Source organism: Zootoca vivipara, chromosome 17 (assembly GCF_963506605.1).
Source record: "Zootoca vivipara chromosome 17, rZooViv1.1, whole genome shotgun sequence".
In the NCBI taxonomy this organism is placed as follows: Eukaryota; Metazoa; Chordata; class Lepidosauria; order Squamata; family Lacertidae; genus Zootoca; species Zootoca vivipara.
In genome coordinates this window covers 5,125,602-5,144,824 of record NC_083292.1, presented here as the reverse complement: position 1 = coordinate 5,144,824, position 19,223 = coordinate 5,125,602, and the positions used below count along the sequence as shown (strand labels likewise).

At 45.2% G+C, this 19,223-nt stretch overlaps 1 protein-coding gene across 1 annotated transcript; it reads right to left on the bottom strand.

Moving 5' to 3' along the window:
* Nucleotides 1-683: 683 nt before the first annotated feature.
* Nucleotides 684-13,204, bottom strand: PSMD9 (proteasome 26S subunit, non-ATPase 9). Its single transcript, XM_035098899.2, has 6 exons — nt 12,954-13,204; nt 7,329-7,431; nt 4,427-4,620; nt 3,690-3,791; nt 2,329-2,417; nt 684-1,045 (listed from the first exon to the last, which is right to left on the bottom strand). The coding sequence occupies exons 1-6, from the start codon at nt 13,077-13,079 to the stop codon at nt 1,018-1,020; spliced, it is 642 nt and encodes a 213-aa protein (XP_034954790.2). The 5' UTR covers nt 13,080-13,204; the 3' UTR covers nt 684-1,017.
* Nucleotides 13,205-19,223: the final 6,019 nt, after the last annotated feature.

The window sequence follows — 19,223 nt, the reverse complement described above, 5'->3', positions numbered from 1 at the left end:
AAGCACGTCAAAATGCAAGTAGATAAATAGGAACCGCTACAGCGGGAAGGTAAACGGCATTTCCATGTGCTGCTCTGGTTCGCCAGAAGTGGCTTTGTCATGTTGGCCACATGACCTGGAAGCTATACGCTGGCTCCCTCGACCAATAATGCGAGATGAGCGCGCAACCCCAGAGTCGGTCACGACTGGACCTAATGGTCAAGGGCCCCTTTACCTTATATAAATTAGAACAGTTGGGTTGTGTCCACTGCTAGTTAGAACATAATGCCTCTGCAGAGACTTTTCCAAGTATGCCTTTGTGCACAGTGCTATATTGCTAGGTACTCTAGGAGCAAAGAAAGCTACTTTATACCAAGGGAGACCTTTGGTCCATCTAGCTCAGTATTGGCTACAATGGTTGGCAGCAGCTCTTGGGGGTTTTCGGCAGGGGTCTCTCCCAGCCCTACCTGGAGATGCCAGGAAGTGCACTTGGGACCTTCCACATGCAAGGCACAGGTGCTCTGCCACTGAGCTTATGTCCCTTCCCCGTCTAAGTTGGAACATGCAGCCTATTTTTAAAACTTTATTCAAAATGACTTGATAATACAAAGTACAACATGAAATAACATTCCAGCGTAATTCAGAGGTCTGACAACAGATATGGTACAGTAACCAAAAAAAAGAAAATGGAAAGAAACCATGAGTACTGGTGTAAAACATTTATTGGCAAATTCCCAAGCAAACCAAAATGTCACAGAATAAGTCATCCAATTCTGTAAGAAAACCACAAGCTCCCCTTTCCAACTTTTATTTACAACAGAGGTAAACACCATAAGGAGGACTAACTAATCCTTTAAATCGGTACTCTTTCAAAACGGCACCTGTGTGTCAGATTCAAACCCCTTTTGACAGCCAACACCAAAGCCTCAGCGTTTGTCTTTCCACATCCTAGCTTCTTCGGGTAGATGTTAAAGGGCTCAAACCCAGGTTGAGATGCCACCAAGTACTGGCACTTTGGAGCTTCCACACTGAAAAACATCATCTTTGCAGAGGGACTATATTGCAACTTGGGGGAAAGAAAAGAGAAAGATATGAGACCTTCTGCAATTCTAATATTTTGATTATAAGAAATCTCAGACAAGCACTTTTTTATTTGAGGAAGGGTTGTAATTCACCAGAAGAGCGTCTGCTTGACAGTTGGACAAGTAAAATGAGCAAGTTGGACAAGTAAAATGGTTGGCAAGGCTAGTCAAGAACTGCAGATCCGCATTTAAAACCGTGTGTGTGTGTGTGTGTGTTATTTCCCCAAAACAAGGGCAGGGAACGGAAGAAGTGCAACACCCATTCTAGACCCTAGAGTTCAGGGAATTCACAGGACACCAGACCCCTCAGGACTCTCCCTGAGAAGGGTGCTGCCAGCAATGGGACACAAACCCTGGGAAATTCTTGCAAGGGGCAGCCACCAGATTGTCCAGAAACAGGCTGCACACAAACTCCTGCACTCTGGGCCAACCTGATGCTCTCCAGACTACAACTCCCATCAGCCCCTGCCCGCAGGGGTGGGAGTTTTAGTCCCAAACACCAGGAGGGCATCAGGTTGACCAGGGCTACCCTACTGCTACATGCAGAACCCAGCTTTCTGCACACAATGGCATTCATGCAAGAATCGTCAGAAGCTCCTTGTGCTTGCAGGATGCATTTTTAGCTTGCCTGGAGAAGGAGAAACATGACACAAATGGCTGCTTCTTGGGGGGGGGCAGGGAAAGTCTCCCTGGGTATGGACCTCTAGAGCAGGCAGGGAGGGGAAGCTGTAGCCCTCAGGACGCTGCTGGACTCTAGTTCCCACCTGCCCCAAATCAGCCATGTTGGCAGGGTAATGGCAGCTGGGAGCTGAACAGCCCTTCTGAAGGGAGGAGTATTCTCCCTCACTCAGTTATTTACATCCCACCATTATTCTCAAGCTGTGATTCATCAAGGCAGCTTCAGACATTGAAAAACAGCCCGTCTGAACAGGAAGTCTAAGCCTGCCAACAGAAGGATAACAAGGCAGGAGTCAGGTCAGCCTCTCTGGGGAGGGAAGGCCCTCCCTCTCATTCACCAGCAGCATGTGAAGGCTCTTGGCACCTGGGCAGGATTGTACAGGTAGATACATGCGTCACAGGGGAGGAGGAGGGCCCTCTCCCGACATGCTCCCCTTAGTGCAGCCAAACATCAATGTGCATGGAAGGGAGAGGCAGAGATTCCAATCATTTCTGGCCACCAAGTTCAGAACTGAGGTTACGAGAGTGATGCAGGACTGGCTACCAAGGTGTCTATATTGGTGCTGCCTTTAATTTTTGGACTGCTTACCCCAGAAGCCCTTTTCCACTCCAGCGTTTCGGGGTGAGCCCCAAATGAAGCTTCTCACCATTGCGGATCACGGTCACACTTAATGGTTGCTGCAGGGGGCAGAAAATAAATAATAATATAATATAATATAATATAATAATATAATGAATATAATATAATAAAATAATTTATTACTTGTACCCCGCCCATCTGGCTGAGTCTCCCCAGCCACTCTGGGCAGCTCCCAATCAAGTATCAAAACAGTACAGCATTAAATATTAAAAGCTTCCCTAAACAAGAGAATCCTCACTGCACCCAAGACAGTTTTCATAAAAGGCTGTATATCTTGTGGAACGCCCAAGGGAGCTGTAGGTGCAGGGAGGGAGGGGAGGCCCCCACGTCCTCCGTGCCCCATTGCTGAGCTTAGGGCACAGCCAAAAGTGGGGACGTATTAACATCAGGTAGGGGCCCTAGCCGTATCATTTTAGACACCTGCTAAAAGACCTTGATTAGGGAAGCCTACCCAGACATGTCATTTTATTACTTGTTTTCAAGTTTCTTTCTTTCCTTTTAATGGTATTTTTAATAAATATTTAGCTCTACTTTTCTTTCTCTCTTCTGATTAAGCAGCAAATAAATTTGATTAGATAAAAACGCAAAAGGGCAAGGGACTTTATAGGATTTAAAGTTCTGAGTCACTTGATGTTACATTTCACGTTACTGGCTGATCATAGAACCTTTACTCAAAGGCTTTTAAATAAACCACTGCTTTGTCAGCTTAAATGGCATTTAAGTTTTAAAAGGCTTTTAATAATGTGTTTAAGTGGGGTTATATTTATAGTCCTTTGTTTAAAAATTCAAAAAGAAGAAACACACAAACAAACAAACAAACAAACACACACACACACACACAAATCAACCAGCCACAGAAGTAAAGGGCAATGGACACCCCACCCCCTGCATCCTGGTAGACCTGCTTGGGACACCAAGGTCTATGATTAGTCATGGTGCCTTCCCAGGTGGGAACTGCATCACTGGTGCCTCCGGGCTGGGCTAGAGATTCGCAACGAGTGCTGGAGCTGTGTTCCACCAGGAGGTCATCACTGAAGGGTTGACACCAAAGGGAATAACCCCCTTGATTCAGTGTTCAAAGGAGCAGCAGCATGGAAGCCCCTTTTTAGCTTGGCGCCAGAAAGTGCTTTAAGGAGGAGGACAGCTATCAGTCTCCTGCCTTGTTGCAGCATCAGCGGGTGACTTCAGGCGAGTCTCGCTCTGTGGCTTGGTTTGCCTTCTGCCTGGTCACTGATACTGGCAGGCTCTGTGGGCATTTGTGGGGATGAAGGAGAGACCCCATTTCAGGAAGGAGGGGGAAAGCTGCTCACCCCTTCACTGTGCTGGACCACAGTGGCGATATTCTGCAGCGACTGGAAGTTGTGCGTGTTGACAGAGCCAAACTCAGCGATCTCGTCATCAACTTGCAACCCCTTCAGAGAGAACAAAAAAACAAAACAAAACACATTATACACCCTGGTTTACCCTTGGGAAGCCAAAGTCAGTACCTGAAACTTTAGCATTGTTCTAAGCTTGGCAGGGGACAGCCCAAACCTTAGAAATTAAAAAAACAGCAAGATTATGATTGTTTGGGATACGAAAGGAGAAATACAAGCTGCAGACACCTGAAATCCTGTGCACAGCTCAGCAGGGATTCTGGCGGGGGGGGGGGGAGAGCTGGTAGCAGTGGCGTACCCCATATGAAAATGGCTGAGTAACAGGTGGAGGGGGGCAACGTGACAGGTGTAAATGAAATTATACATGGTGTGGACACTTTTTCTCCTTTCTCATCATGCCAGGACCCAGTGGGGTCATCCAATGAAGTTGGGAATGAAAGATTCATGGCAGACCAAAGGAAGAACTTATTCACCCAGCAGTGAAGAGCTAAATTACAAAGTAAGATGTGATAAAAGTCCACCAGCTTGGATAGTTTCCAAAGCAGATTAGACAAATTCACCAAGGAGGGTGAGGCTATCAATGGCCACTGGACCAAAGCAACAGGGTTCTACTTCGCCAAATAACAAACCCACAGAGGTCTGGATGGGTGAGAGAGAGATGCAATACTTGCCGAGAAGCTCGCTGGAGAACCCTGCGTGACAGCATTCACCCTGGCAAAAGGCTGGGGCAACACCTGACTCTGGCTCCTGGCTTCGGCTCGCGCTTCCGCCTCATCCTTTTCGCGCTTCTCCTTCTCCCGGGCGTGGAGCTGGTGCAGAGCCTGTTCCACCTGGTGCATCAAAGCTTTGTGATCATTCTGCAAACCTGAAAGCAGGGGGAAGCTCCTGTAAGCCCAAGAAGTATTTGCACAGAAAGCTGCTCTCTGAGTCATTGTGGTTCTTTAAGCAATGCCATCAACACACATGTGCTTGGGGGTGAACAGGCATGAGGAGTCCCTGGCAGGAAATGGAGGGGAGGGGAGGCAATGGAAGAATAGGCAACGATTTCAAGTTGGCTTGAAATCTGTACAGTGGTACCTCGGGTTAAGAACTTAATTCGTTCCGGAGGTCTGTTCTTAACCTGAAACTGTTCTTAACCTGAGGTGCCACTTTAGCTAATGGGTCTTCCTGCTGCCGCCGCACCGCTGCTGCACAATTTCTGCTCTCATCCTGAAGCAACGTTCTTAACCCGAGGTACTACTTCCGGGTTAGCGGAGTCTGTAACCTGAAGCGTCTGTAACACAAGGTACCACTGTACTGAGGCTTTGGTACAATAATGTACCAAATTTAGCAGGCATGTCCAACAGGTGATCTACCAGTAGATCACTGGACGTCTGCGGTAGATCATTGGCTCCACCCCAAAGTACCTGAACAACTGTGGCTCCCCTAAAAAAGCTCAACATTTTACCTTCTCTCTGAAAAAACTCAACAAATGGGCCTCAACAACTAACTTTGACCTGAACCCTCAAAAAGGGAGTAGATCGCTGCCAGTTTTTTGTTCTGTGAGTAGATCGCAGTCTCTTGGGAGCTGGCCACCCCTGCAGTATAGGAATGAAAAGGATGAAAGGAGAAATGGGCAGAGGGATCTCAGGAAATGGTCTACAAACCACAATAATCACAGAATTGTTGAGCTGGAAGGGACTCAAAGGGTCAATGCAGGAATCACAGCTGAAGACTCTCTGGCAGAAGGCCACCCAACCTTTGCTTCAAAACCACCACTGATGGCTGGCCAACCACTTTCCAAGGGAGTCCATTCCACTGCTGAACAGCTTTCACAACCAAGAAAGTTATTCCTAATGCTTACTTGGAATTTCCTTTCTTGTAATTTGAATCCATTGGTTTGGTCCAGCTTGCACACTCCATATAAATGATAATAATAATGTCTCTAAGCCACCAACAAATCTATAAAATACTGCTGCTTAGAGGTGCTTTTTTTGGTACAAAGTGATGAATAAACATGACAAAATATTAATCATTTGTTATATTTGATAACAAAATAATATTTAACTCAAAATATGGGAACAAAATTACTTGAACTAGACATCTGATCAGAGAACAGCTGGATTCTCCTACCAGTATAAGTCAGATAGGAAGCTGGCTTATACCAAATTTGATCTGGGTCCATCTGGCTCAGTACTGTCTACACTGACTGGCAGCAGCTCTCCAGGGAATCTTTCCTGGTCTTAGGCCCATCCAGAAACGCTGCCACAAAAGAAACCTGGGATCTTCAACTCTCCCACGGAGGCATGGTCTTTCCCTCAAGGTTATGCAAATGTTCACATGCTTCCCAAATTCATGATTTATTTTATTGCATAAATCATGTGGAAGGACAAAGACCAGGGCCACATGCTGATGCCCCAGCCTCCCATTGCCATGCCTACAAAACTCCTTTCCCTGTGGGTTTGAGGATATTGCCTGCACCGCTTTGAATCCTATCTTCACAGCAGTGTTAGAAATTAGCCAGGTGCCAGGCACGTTTTTCTACTGCTGGGGCTCCAATAGCGACCCCTGTGGAGATCTCTGGATGCCAGGTTGGCAACTGACATTTCCAACTGGCTGGCCCCTCCAGCTTTCTTAAGCAGGTAAGCAGAACAGCTAATTTATTGCATTTATATCCCACCTTTTTCTCCAAGGAGTAAGTGGTTCACCCCCTACATAGATTAAGCAGGTAAATAAACATGGGGAGAGCAAAATGTCACCTAGAGAAGAATATGAAGTATTTTCCTTGAAACTTGATTTTGTTTCATTCTGGATTATTTGATGTTTTAATGTGTTGTAAACCGCTGAGATTATTTTCTTTAAAATATCAAGCAGTATAGAAATTAAATTAGCAACAACAATAGCAATAAATGGCATCGTAAAAAGAGGCGCCTAGACAATTAGTTATGGTAACCGTAATCCAGGTGCCGTTTGGCAATTAGCTTATATATCTGAGTTTCTAACATGGCTTCATAGTGACTGGGACTAGGTTATTTCTTCTTATTTCAAGCAATGAAAGGTGGATTTATTTATTTATTTCAAAAAACTTATATGCCACTTGATTGTAAAAAACCTTTACACATTACACTCTACACATTAGACCTTATCTGCACTTGTACAGTCACACCTCGGGTTAAGTACGCTTCAGTTTGAGTATTTTCAGTTTAAGTACTCTGCGGACCCATAAGTGTTTACTTCCAGGTTCCGCCGTGCACGCATGCGCAGAAGCACTAAATCGCGCTTTGCGCATGCACAGCACTAAATCACGCTTTGCACATGCGCAGAAGCATCGAATCACGACCTGCGTGTGCACAGATGCGGGTTGCGAACACTGCGGGTTCCACTGTAGCGTCCACTGTAATATCTTCCTTTCAGGTTGGTGGGCAAGCCAATCTTTAAGCCCCTCTGAACTCATGTGTTGTGGCTGCAATCCCATGCACTGAATGCTACCTGAGAGTAAGCCCCACTGAAAACAGTGCAGCTGACTACCAAGTAAACATACCCAAGTAAATGTACCCAGGCTGCAAATCAATTAAATTGTGGGCTGTTGCTTACAGATGATGTTGTGCCTTGCCGTCCGGACTTGATAGACATCCACATCAGCACGTGGATAACCTTCAACATCCACAAGGGGTTCGTTCATCCCAACACCTTTTTGCTGCAGCATAAAAAGAAAAAACACAATTACCCCTTTGAGACCTTTTCCCAGATAGGGCATAGTGTATTAGCTGAAAATCCTCTTTCCTTTACACTACAATCCTAGTGGACTTCCGGTTTTGCCACAGCTGCGTTCGGTCACGCTCCATGAGAGCTCCGAACTCCGGAGTGTTTGCAAGAGGTTTAGGGGGAGGCAGAAGGCTAACTACATCCCCAAATTAAGGGGCAGAAGGCGATTTTACCCCGAGAAGGTCGGCAGTGCCCGAGGGAGCTCCCAGCATCCCTCGCTTTCGGGCTGAGGAGAGGGGGAGTCCCGGGCACTAAGATGCCAAGATCGAAGTACCTTGCAAAAAGCTGTGCTCCCGACATGGCAAAAGACGGTAAAATCTCTCTTTTTTTTCTACTTGAAACTTTACTGGAGTGTGGGAACTGTAGAAGGGAAAAGAAAGTGGGTAACACCCCCCTGTAAGAAAGAAGGAAAATCTTAAAAGGGGGAAGAAGGAGGTTAAAGTAATACGGACAGACAGCAAAAGGGGGGGCAAATACGATCGAAGAGAAACAATTAATATAAGACAGAAACGCTGCCGGAGAAGAAAGGGTACAAAATAGAAGAAGTTAAAGACAAGGAAAAAAATTTCTAGAAGTTCCCCGTGCTCTGGGAAGAAAAAAATACGTACCGTGAAAGATCGTGTCGGACAATAAATTAAACCAGGGACAGCCGTGTTGTTTTTATTGCAGAAAGAGGGTGCCAAAGAGAAATACCAAAAACAATAAAGTGAGAAGCTGGTGTGCCGGAAAAATAAAGAAAACGATAAAAATAGAGGAAGGAGGAGGGCCAAGAAAATGGTGTTTGATTAAGATACAAAATGACTAAGCAAAATAGCTGAATAGAGAAGGCGGAAGTGTGGGGAGAAAGAGGAGTAAGGAGAAATTAAGAAAGAAAGAAACTCGGAGGAAAGAAAGGAGGCGGGGAGCGCCATCTAGCAGCTGGAAAAATAATAGCATTTTTCAAATAAGTCCAAAAGAGGCGCCATCGTGTGGCAAAAAACAAGAAGTGCAGCCCAAAATTAAACTTTTATTTAAAAAATTAGCACAATGCCAAATGATCCAAAAATGAAAAAAAAAAACGGCAATTGGAGCAACAGGAAGCTCCCAACAAAGAAGAAGTTCAACTATGGAAAATGAAATGGACCTAAGAGAGCTCATTTGGAGTCTGAAAGAAGATGTGGGAGAAGTGAAAAAAGATCTGGCTGAAATAAAGAAAGAGATGAATGACAGAGTAAAATCGTTAGAAGACAAGGTAGAAAAGTTGGAAGAAAAAGCAGACTGCGACATAAAAGATAAAGAAGAAATAAAAAGCCACATGAAAGAGATTGATGAGAAAAGTACAGAGACAACAATAGAAATAGAAGAATTAAAACTGAGAATACAAGCAATGGAAAATACAATAAAGAAAATGACCAAAGAAAAAAAAGAGAACAAGAAAGAAATGGAGAAAGCCAAGAAAGTCATGGAAGAAAAAAGGATGATACAAGAGGCACAGATGGATGCGCTGGCTATGATGCAAATGAAGCTCAGGGAGAAGACATTAAGATTTAGGAACATACCAGAAATGGAAAACGAAAATACAGAAAAAAGAATAGCAGCGGAAATATCTAAATGGCTGGGACTGGAGGAAGCTGGAATAGAAAAACAAATAGAAAATGCATTTAGAGTAAATTCAAGAAAAGCAAGAGCAAATAATTGGCCCATAGATTGTCTAGTAACATTCAAATCGAGCTGGTTAGTAGAAAAGATCCTGCAAACGAAAGGGAAGAAAAAATTAAAAATAGAAGGGACAGAGACAGTGATACTGAAAGAAATCCCACCACACTTGATACAAAAGAGGCAGAAATATCAATTTTTGACAAAACATTTGAAAGCAAAGAAAATAGTTTTTCTTCTACAAAGGAAGGAGAAGAAAATTTGAAAATGTGGGGGAAGCCGACCTCTTTTGGAGAAAATATTGGCAGGACCTGGGGGGGAAAGAACTAGACAAATCGAAGAAGAGCAACATAGAAGAAAAGAGGAAGAAGGCGAACAACTCAGCTCGGAGGAGGAGGAAGAAGAAGAAGAAGAAGAGGACAACGGAGAAGTAGAGGAAGGAATGGAAGAAGAAGGGGCCAAAGAACAGGGGGAAATATAGTGTGTGAGAAACGATAAGATTAAAGATGCCAAAATGTAATTCTGTAAGGAAGGGTTTTTTTTTTCCTTTCTTTCTTTCTTTAATCTCCATAGGATGAATAAGAAATGTATCTCCCTACAATGGTCTTGTATGTTAAACAAAAGCTGTTTTCAAAAAAATAATAGCACAAAAGTGCAAGTGTAGCTATTTGATATTTTATTCTCTATATAGCAAAAGGAAAATTATATATATATTTTCAAACCTTTTTTCTTAATAAAGTGTAACTAAAACAAGATGAAATTAAAATTATTTTCATGGAATGTAAACGGATTAAATGACAAAAAAAAGGAATAAGGTGGGACATATATTAAGAAAATCAAATTGGGATATAGCCTGTTTACAAGAAACACATGTAAATAAAAAGCATGAAAGGGTATTGATCAATTCAAGCTTGGAAAAGGAATTTATTTCAGCAGATGAGGAAAAGAAAAGAGGGGTAGTACTATATGTAAAAGAAAAATGGGAACCTAAAATGATATGCATAGCTGCCAAGTTTTCCCTTTTCTCGCAAGGAAGCCTATTCAGCATAAGGGAAAATCCCTTAAAAAAAGGGATAACTTGGCAGCTATGATGATATGGAAAGACAAGGAAGGGAGGGTAATGATGGTAGAAATAATGGTGGAAGGGGGAAAATGGACAATAGTAGGCATATATGCGCCAAATGGGAGTAAAGTGAACTTCTTCAGAAAATTGGAAGAAAAATTATGGGAACATATGGATAAGCAAATAGTACTAATGGGGGACTTTAATGGAATAATGAACCCAGAATTGGATAAAACAGTAAATAAATTTTAAAAAAGAGAAAATAAATTACCAAAAAACTTTTTTGATATGGTGGAAAATCTGGAGCTGGTAGGTGCGTGGAGATATAAACATCCAATAGATGGGTTTAATTTTTTGTTTCTTTAATTTTTTGTCTGTATTTTGTAATTATTATTTCGCTATTTTGCTATTAGGTTAATTATTTTTATTTACCATTAGTGTTTTGTTAGTGTTGTTTTGTCTAACGTTTTATTTTGTTTATGTGTTTTCATTTTGTAAATGCATTTTAAGTTCAATAAAGTTATTTTTTAAAAAAAATTAAAAAAACAATCCTACTCAGAAGTAAGGTCTATTGAGTTCAATGAGACTTCCAGATAGGTATAAGCATTGCGATTAACAGAGATCTGAGTTTGCAAGTTTGGTTTGTGTTTAGTAAGCAAAACTAAAAGTAAGCATGTCATGTCATTCACGTGTAATTAATCCCCCCTCCACATTTTTAAAAATACTATGTCTAGGACATATTCTTGCAGGAGGGCCATGAGGGGTGTGTCAAAAAGGGATGGTTTGAAGAGGTTTGGCTTCTGTTCTCCTCTTTCAGAAATAAGAGACAGAACACTCTGTACTAACTGGTCCCTCTGGCTTCGATGTGCAGAAGCCAGTGTGGCAATGCACGAGGCAATAAGATGGCTTTGTAAACACATGAGAACAGAGTGCTCAAAGAAGTACATTGGCAGATACTTTCCTTGCTTCAGTGCTGCGCTTTGCTATGTAAAAGCTTGCAACTAAAACAACCGAGAGTGATTACATTTGTTGTTTGTAACAACAAAAATATTTGAACTGAAATATGTGATTGCCAAAAAAAAAATCAGTTTAAGGGGGGGAAATTCACTGAAGCACACAAATTCAAAACTTAGAAATTATTAAAAAAAGCTTCTAATTATTGAAATTATTATTGAAATGCTTGTAACCAATTTCAAGACATGGCAACCGAGTAACACACACTTCCCTTTCCACAATTTGATGAAAAAAGATGAAGAAGCATTGATAACTATTGACATATGAATCCACCTTGCTCAAGGAACAGCACACATAAATATACAATGCTTCCTAAAGCATTTTTCACAACTTTTATTTTATACTTGACCATGTTGCATCCACAGCAATTTTTACCAAATTTTACCAAGTTACCAATTTTTAATTGCATCATATTCCATTCTCTGTGTTATTATTTTAATGCAGCAATACGTTTCAAAAGGCGAAAACTTCCCATGAGGGGGAAAAAAACCTGTCCCACCCTACATTGCTGGTCCCCTTGGCTCATTTAACTCCACCATCCGCTTCACACTGACTGACGCAGCTGTCCCAGGACCTCAAGCAGGAGGCCCTTTTCCATCCCCTGCAATCCTTGAGATGTTGAGGACAGAAGCCAGGACATTCTGTAGGGATAGCAGCTGCTCTCCTACTGAGCTACAGTGGCTGTTCCAACCCTTGGTCCATTTGGACCTGTATCATCTGCTGACCTCCAAGGGCCAAACCTAGGCCTGATACCACGAAGATCTTTTTAATGAGAGGTGCCATAGATTCATGGCTCTTTATTTAATTTTGACTTACAGTACTGCATTCATATCCACCTTCCGTCCGAAGAACTCTAGGCAGCATAAATGCAGAATCCCCTCTATTTTATCCTTACAACAACCCTGTGAGGTAGGTTAAGCCAAGAGAGCAAGTAACGGGCTCAAGGTGAGACTCGTGGCCAACTGGAGACTTGTTAGTCCAATGCTCTCCCCAGGGTCCAATGGCTGGGCCCTAGATTTGTCCTCAGCACCCCTTCACCAAATCCCATGTTCAAAGCACATGAAGGCAGAGTAGACCAGCAAGGTGGAGAGGGCCAGGCAAGGAGCAGGCCAGGCTGAGCCAGAGACCCTGTGGCACAAGGGATGGCTGGGCTGAAGGTGCCATAAAGTCTCTGAGGAAACTACAGAAAATAAACTTCAAGGCGCCTCTCGCCTCGCGGCTGTAGCTGGCAGTGGTAGACGTGTGGGGGTCAGCTGACATTTGTTACTCTGCTTTCCCAGCAACAAATGCTGAGCTCAAAGCTTATTATCATTATGATTCATAATGCCTTTTATCCGTAGACCTCAGGGTAGTCACAAGATTAAAATACAAGATCAAAACACATAATTAAAAAAAGACGTGACCACGGTAGCATTAAAAGAAACCAAGCGCTGCAACCGCTGCAATGTTAAAGATACCCTCACGGAATCATCGAGTTGGAAGGGACCCCGAGGGTCATCCAGCCCAACCCCCTGCAATGCATGAGTGAAGCACAACGGCATGCAGAGGGCACGGCGGCAAATCCACCAGGGCAATGAAGGCGAGTCCACGAAGTCGCAGCAGCTCCCAGGGTCGCCCTAGGACCGCGGGGCTGCTGCTGCCGAGACCCCGGGGCGGCCTTTGGGGGAGGGCGGGGCCAGGCAGTCAAACGAGGCCCGTTTTGTGGGAAGCCCCAACCCCGGCCCGGCCCGGGTGCAACTCACGTCCTCCAGGACTCCGTAACAGGCTCTGATCTGGGCTTCCAGCTCGTCTTTCTTCCGCAGCAGCAGCTGCACGTCGCCGACGGAGACGCCGCCCTTGGGCTCCGGATCCCCGTCCTGCGCGGACATCCTGGGGGCGGAAGCAGCGGCGCGATGGCCGGCGGAGGGGGAGAAGCGCAGCTCTGCTAACAAGGCCCAGCGAATGGCTCCTCTTCAGACGCAGCTGCGACACCAACGACGGGTCGCCGGAGGAGCCAAAAGCGCCTCGTCACCGGCGGCTGATGGGCGGGGCTAGGGGCGGGGCCTCCTGCAGGAAGAGGCGGTGGAGCAGCTGGGGCGGGGTTTGCGCGTGACGGTGAGGGGCGGGGCACGACCGTAGCGTCCGTGCGGAGACGGCTCTGTGCACGTGTGGAGCGGGCCCGGGAAGTCGGTTGCGTCCTGCGCAAGGTGTCTCCCGCCTCCTGCACCCCCCCCAAATGTCGAAGCGAGTTGCTTTATATAGACACGTGTCGTGCGCCTGCGAACCAGGAGATCCCGGGCCTGGGTGGGTGGGTGTTGCAGTCCTGTGCCCGTCATCAAGAACGTGGGTCTCTGTGTTTGGCCAGTGGCCCATCCAAGTCCAGCAGCAGGCAAGCTGATGCCCAGGCTGAGAGGTTCTTAAACTTTTCTCTCCGGACCACACATTCAAAATAAAAATTTGCTCTCGCCACAACAAATTTCTATTGATAAGAAATATATTGAGAAACAAAAATGATTGGTCTATATAATATGGAATACAACTATTTTATAATATGGGGGGGCTTGAGGGGGCAGAACCTCAGTTAAATTTTTGTATTTACTTGATTTTATGGGAAGCAGCTGCCCCCCTGCCCCTCTTTGGCTCATAGCTGTCAAGTCTCCCGTTTTTCGCGGAAACCCCCGTATTTAAACCCGTTTCCTGCTGTTATTTAGAATTGAAAAAAATCCCGTAAATCCCCCGGATTTAGAAAGCAGCTCCTACCGGCCAGGGAGGCTCCTGCGCATGTCTGGACATGCACAAAACCGATTTCGGATGCTGCTCTGCCCATGTCTGGGCACCAGAAATCGGGTAGCGCCGGCACCGGAAGTCGCTTCTACGCATGTCTTCCGGCAACTTCCGGTGCCATGCCACTGCTGATCTCTTATTTTTCAATCCGGGAGTTGACGGATATGCTTTGGCTACACCCATGGACATCCAAAAAGTATAAAACAATGCAGCTACATGAGTACATGAATCACCCCCAAAATATAATTATAAACAAGCCTCTTAATTATGTATACAAATTCAAAGAGGTGTGAGCTTGCTTTTACCAGGTAATCTCATTTATATTAGGTCTTAATTTGAGACAAGCAAACTCCTCAAGGAAAATAAACCTCTCTCTTCTCTGACCTTTCATATTTGGCAGAGTTAAAAAATCCCTGTTCACAACAATAGGTTGTGGAGAACTGTAAAAGAACAGGCAGGGCTCTTGCTCTCACCTTGAAAAGATCTACCTGCCGCCCTCCAACGGGAACCACTGCCGTTGACAACCTTTTGCTCCAGGAATTTGTAATTTATTTATTTATTTATTGCGGATTTTCAAGGTACAAATACAAACAAAGTGGTGGTTGTGTGACTCATCTATAGCACAGAGGAAGTTAGCCATGTTGACCAGTAAGAAAAGTTCCCAAATCCACATTAGGGCTGCAACACATTTATTACACTAATCAAAATGTCAAAAAAAGGTGCAGGCTTTCAATTTCTCCAGAGCTCTTCATCAAACAAAAAAAAATAAGCAAAGAAAGGGAGGTGCAGACTCCATAGCTTCAGCATAAACCAACTCCTCTCCTTCCCGCCATTGCTCTGTTTACCATATAACATTAAAACAACGGACAGGGTGGTAATACAATGACTACTGCAATTGACACAAGATAGTATCACCAAGGCAACTATTTGTAAACAGATAGGGAACAGATATACTGTACCTCTGCTTTAAGTTGTTTGCATACTCACTGTCTTCACTTGTATATTGTTTTTTACAAAGCTCAATGACTAAGCTCTTTAGCAGGGGTCAGCAAACTTTTTCAGCAGGGGGCTAGTCCACTGTCCCTCAGACCATGGGGGTGGTGGACTATATATATATATATATATATATATATATATATATATATATATATATATATACACTAGCTGGCCCTGAACATGTTGCTGTACGTTAGTCTGTGAAATGGAGGGTAATAGCCCCCCTTCAGATCCCCCTGAGCCTCAGAGTCCCACTGAGTCGAGGCAAAATACTGTGGAGAGGGCAGGTTTCATCCGTGTCTCTCCCCCCCCCCCCGTTCTGACCCATTACGTATCCCTGCTCCCTATGCGGCCCCCCCAGGCAGGCCCCTACCTCCACTTGGCAATGTTGGGGCTTGTTGCTGGAAAAAGCCTGTTTTCAGTTGGTCTTTAAGATGCTCCTGGAAGGAATTTTTTTATTTTGTTTTGACTACGTCAGACCAACACGGCTACCTACCTGTTTTCAGGTGGGTTGGTCTTCAACACCTCTGCTGGATGGATGGATGTGAGTGGTGGATCTCATGGTGGAGGCGGGGTTTGTGGGTTGCTGTGCGTTAGTCTGTCAAATGGAGGGTAATAGGCCCCCTTCAGATCCCTCTGAGCCTCAGAGTCCCCCGTTTTACAGGATCTCGTGGCGGAGGTGGGGTTTGTGGGTGTGGCGCGTTGTTGTGGTTGATCCCTGTGACTGCCCCCACGTGTCCCGATCCATGATCTATTCTGTTTGTGTGTGTCCCCCCCCCTGTGACCAGCGTATCTCATGACGTTTTGAAGGATGGTATTTATTTTTGTCTTGTGGTTATTTGGTGGGGGATTTTTGGGGGGGGGTAGTGGTGCTAAATTTTAAAGTAAAAACCCCTTGCCGTGCCCCCAAGTGCGTTGCTGTGGGTTATTCCCCCCCCCGGGCCTAGTGGGGGCCTGGCAGGGGCCTACATAAAACAAAGACCGTGCTGCGACCTGTGATCCGGGCGCTCGCCCTCTCCCCCCCCCCGGGCCTAGTGGGGGCCTGGCAGGGGCCTAGGGGTCTGATAATGGCTGCCTTGGTGGTTTCAGTTGCTTGGTTGATGATGTCATTTGGTTTGTGGGTGTGGTGTAGATTTCACAGGAAGGGAGGGGGTGTAGGAGGAGGAGCTGAGGGAATAACGCCACTTGAGGGCACTGTTTGACTTGGTGGAAAACCAGGTTTATACCTGCCCAGGTGTGAGATTTGAGGGATTTTCTTTTCCAACAACGCTCGGGGAGTGGCCTGGATCGTTGTGTCAAAATTTCAGGACGATCGGTCAAGCGGTTATGGAGAAAAGTGGAACACGCACTTTCACGATTTTTACATTTTTATATATATAGATTTTGGGGGAGGGGAATGAATGAATTCCTATGCCCCACAAATAACCCAGAGATGCATTTTAAATAAAAGCACACATTCTACAATCTACTCATGTAAAAATACGCTGATTCCCGGACTCTCCGCGGGCTGGATCTGGCCCCCAGACCTTAGTTTGCCTATCCATGCTCTTTAAGCAATGAAACATTGGATTACCAGAACGACTCCAAGTGCTGAACCACTGGTATATTGCAAGTGAATTCTTTATTTACTGTGTTGTTGGCTATTGTTTAAGATAAAACCTATTTTTTTGGGGGGGGGACTACTTTTGCCATTTTTCTGAATGTTTATTGTCACCATCAAGAATGAGAGCTTTCCACATTATTTTGTAGCATTTGGGTTGACCTAAAAGGGTTAAAGTCCCAAGAATACATTTCAGAACTTGTGTTTTTCCTTACTCCATAGCCTGGTTCACACGTAACTCTAAACTACGGTTTATCATTGCATGCATGAGTTTCAGGGCTGCTCCTTCCCCTCTTCCCCCACAAACTTGCACCGTCTTTCTCAATTCTGGTTAATAAATATACCTGAATCCAGATAAATAGTGGCTGTTGGCTTATTTCAACAACAGCTCATGGTTTATGACGCTGACTTGTTATCCTAAAGGGCAAGCAAAATTACACAAGTAACCAAAAGTACAATCTCCCTGCTCAGCTCCTTGAGAGGCGCATTTTATTGATGTCTTAAAGTCTTTGTGGAGTGTGTTTTTCACATTGGTCAATACTCTGGCTTCTTGTGGGACAAAGGGTGGTATAAAATGAAATGAAGCCTGGAAGCTCCTTGGTCAGACAGACAGTCTCTCACCCTAACCCTCCCTCACAGGGTTATTGATTCAGGTACGTAGCTGTGTTGGTCTGACACAGTCAAAATATATAAAAAAGTAAAAAAAAAATTGTCCAGTAGCACCTTAGAGACCAACTAAGTTTGTTCTTGGTATAAGCTTTCGTGTGCATGCACACTTCTTCAGAAACACAGGGCTATTTTGAGCATCAAGTGGGGTGAGGGAAGAGCAATGTAATGGCTCCTTGAGTTCTTTGGAGGAAATGGGCGGCGTCAGTGGCGGGAGGGGGCAGGGTAGAAATGTAATTATGAATGAAAATAAATAGAAGATGATTTCAATGATTTCACATATACACAGGTGAGGTCTGAGCTGGCAGTGACTGACCAGGAATGGCATCATGGAGTCACAGAGGGGAGCTCAATGAAAGCAGAAGACCAGACAGGTTTCAGGGCCTGCTGGGCAAGCTCATCCCCTCCAACAGTTATCCGATGAAAATAGGGATGTCCTATTCAATAATAATAATAATAACAACCAGTGTTTATTCTGCCAGTATGCATCGGTATGGTGTACCGCCACATCCCCCCCCCCGTTCACTCACTCCCATCCACCCACAGACCTTTCCCACTGCCTCCTCCTCCTTCGCTGCTGCTTCCTACGGCTTCAGGCACAGCCTCCCGATTGCCAAAGCACCTCCTAGGAAGGTGCCTGATGATGGTAAAAGTCGTGCCAAAGCACCTTCAGGAGGCTGTGAGGGGGGACCAAGCGAGCAGGAGGTGGGGAAGAAGTGGCGGTAGAAGCAGTGGGGGCAGGGTGAATACCGGCACCTTTTCCCCCTCAAAAAACCCCCAATAATCCTACTGCTACCGTACTACTGCAGTCGTACCTTGGTTTTCAAACAGAATGCGTTCCGTTCATCTTCCAAAACATTCGTCTTCCAAAGGCACCTGCAGCCAATTGGAAGCCACGGAAGCTGCGCCGGACGTTCGGTTTCAAAGGCAAAGTTTGCAAACCGGAACACTTACTTCCGGGTTTGCGACATTTGAGTTCTGAGTTGTTCATTAACTAAGCTGTTTGAAAATCAAGGTATGACTGTACTACTAATAGTAATACGGTGAAATCTCGGGTTATGTACCGTCCTCCTTACAAATGCTTCGGGTAACGAGCTCCGCTAACCCAGAAGTAGATGCTCCTTGTTGTGCACTTTGCCCGGGATGTGAGCGGAAGTTACACGGCGGCGGTGTGGCAGCAGCAGGAGGCCCCATTAGCGAAAGTGCGCCTCATGTTAAGAATGGTTTTGGGTTAAGAACGGACCTCCGTAATGAATTAAATTTGTAACCGGAGGTACCACTGTAATAACTTTAATACATTAAACATTTTTTTAAAGCTTTCTTATACAGGGCTGCCTTCAGATGACTCAATACACTCCAACATTTATCTGATGAAAATAAGGTCATCCTAAGGAAAAGTGGGCTATTCTGGGATCAGATCAGAAACCGGGGTGGCTTCTGTAAATCCTGGACTGTCCCTGGAAACTTGGGGGGTCTGCAAGCTGCCTTCTGACGGGGGGGGGGCATCTTGGCTTCACAGACACCCCAGCCCTGCTGCATCTGACTGCCTGCCAAGACCTGCTCAAGATATTTTGCTGCCCAAGATGAAGAATGTCATGGTGCGTCCACTGTTACATGCGCAAAAAGCTTACAACGCTGGCAAAGCGACCACGTCCTCCATCACACCTCAGGGCAGCAAACTCCCGGGGGTGGGGTGGGGGTGGCACAGAGCAGACTCTGGAGCTCACGCAGACTCACTGCTCTCTGCCCTTCAGCTCCTGCCACCTGAGGCAGTCGCTTCACTCTGCCTTGTGAAGTCTAGTCGCTTTGCAGGAGGAGAAATGCTTTAAATGAAAACATGGGGTGACAGAAGCCTTGGCTGCCAGTGCAACGCTTTGCACCCTAGAGTGCCATGCTGCCTCCCTGGCATCTTTTGGGTGCCCCCTGGACAGCAGGGTCATGGGCACAGACCCCCGTAGTCCAGTCCCAGAACTGCAGCGGCATGAAA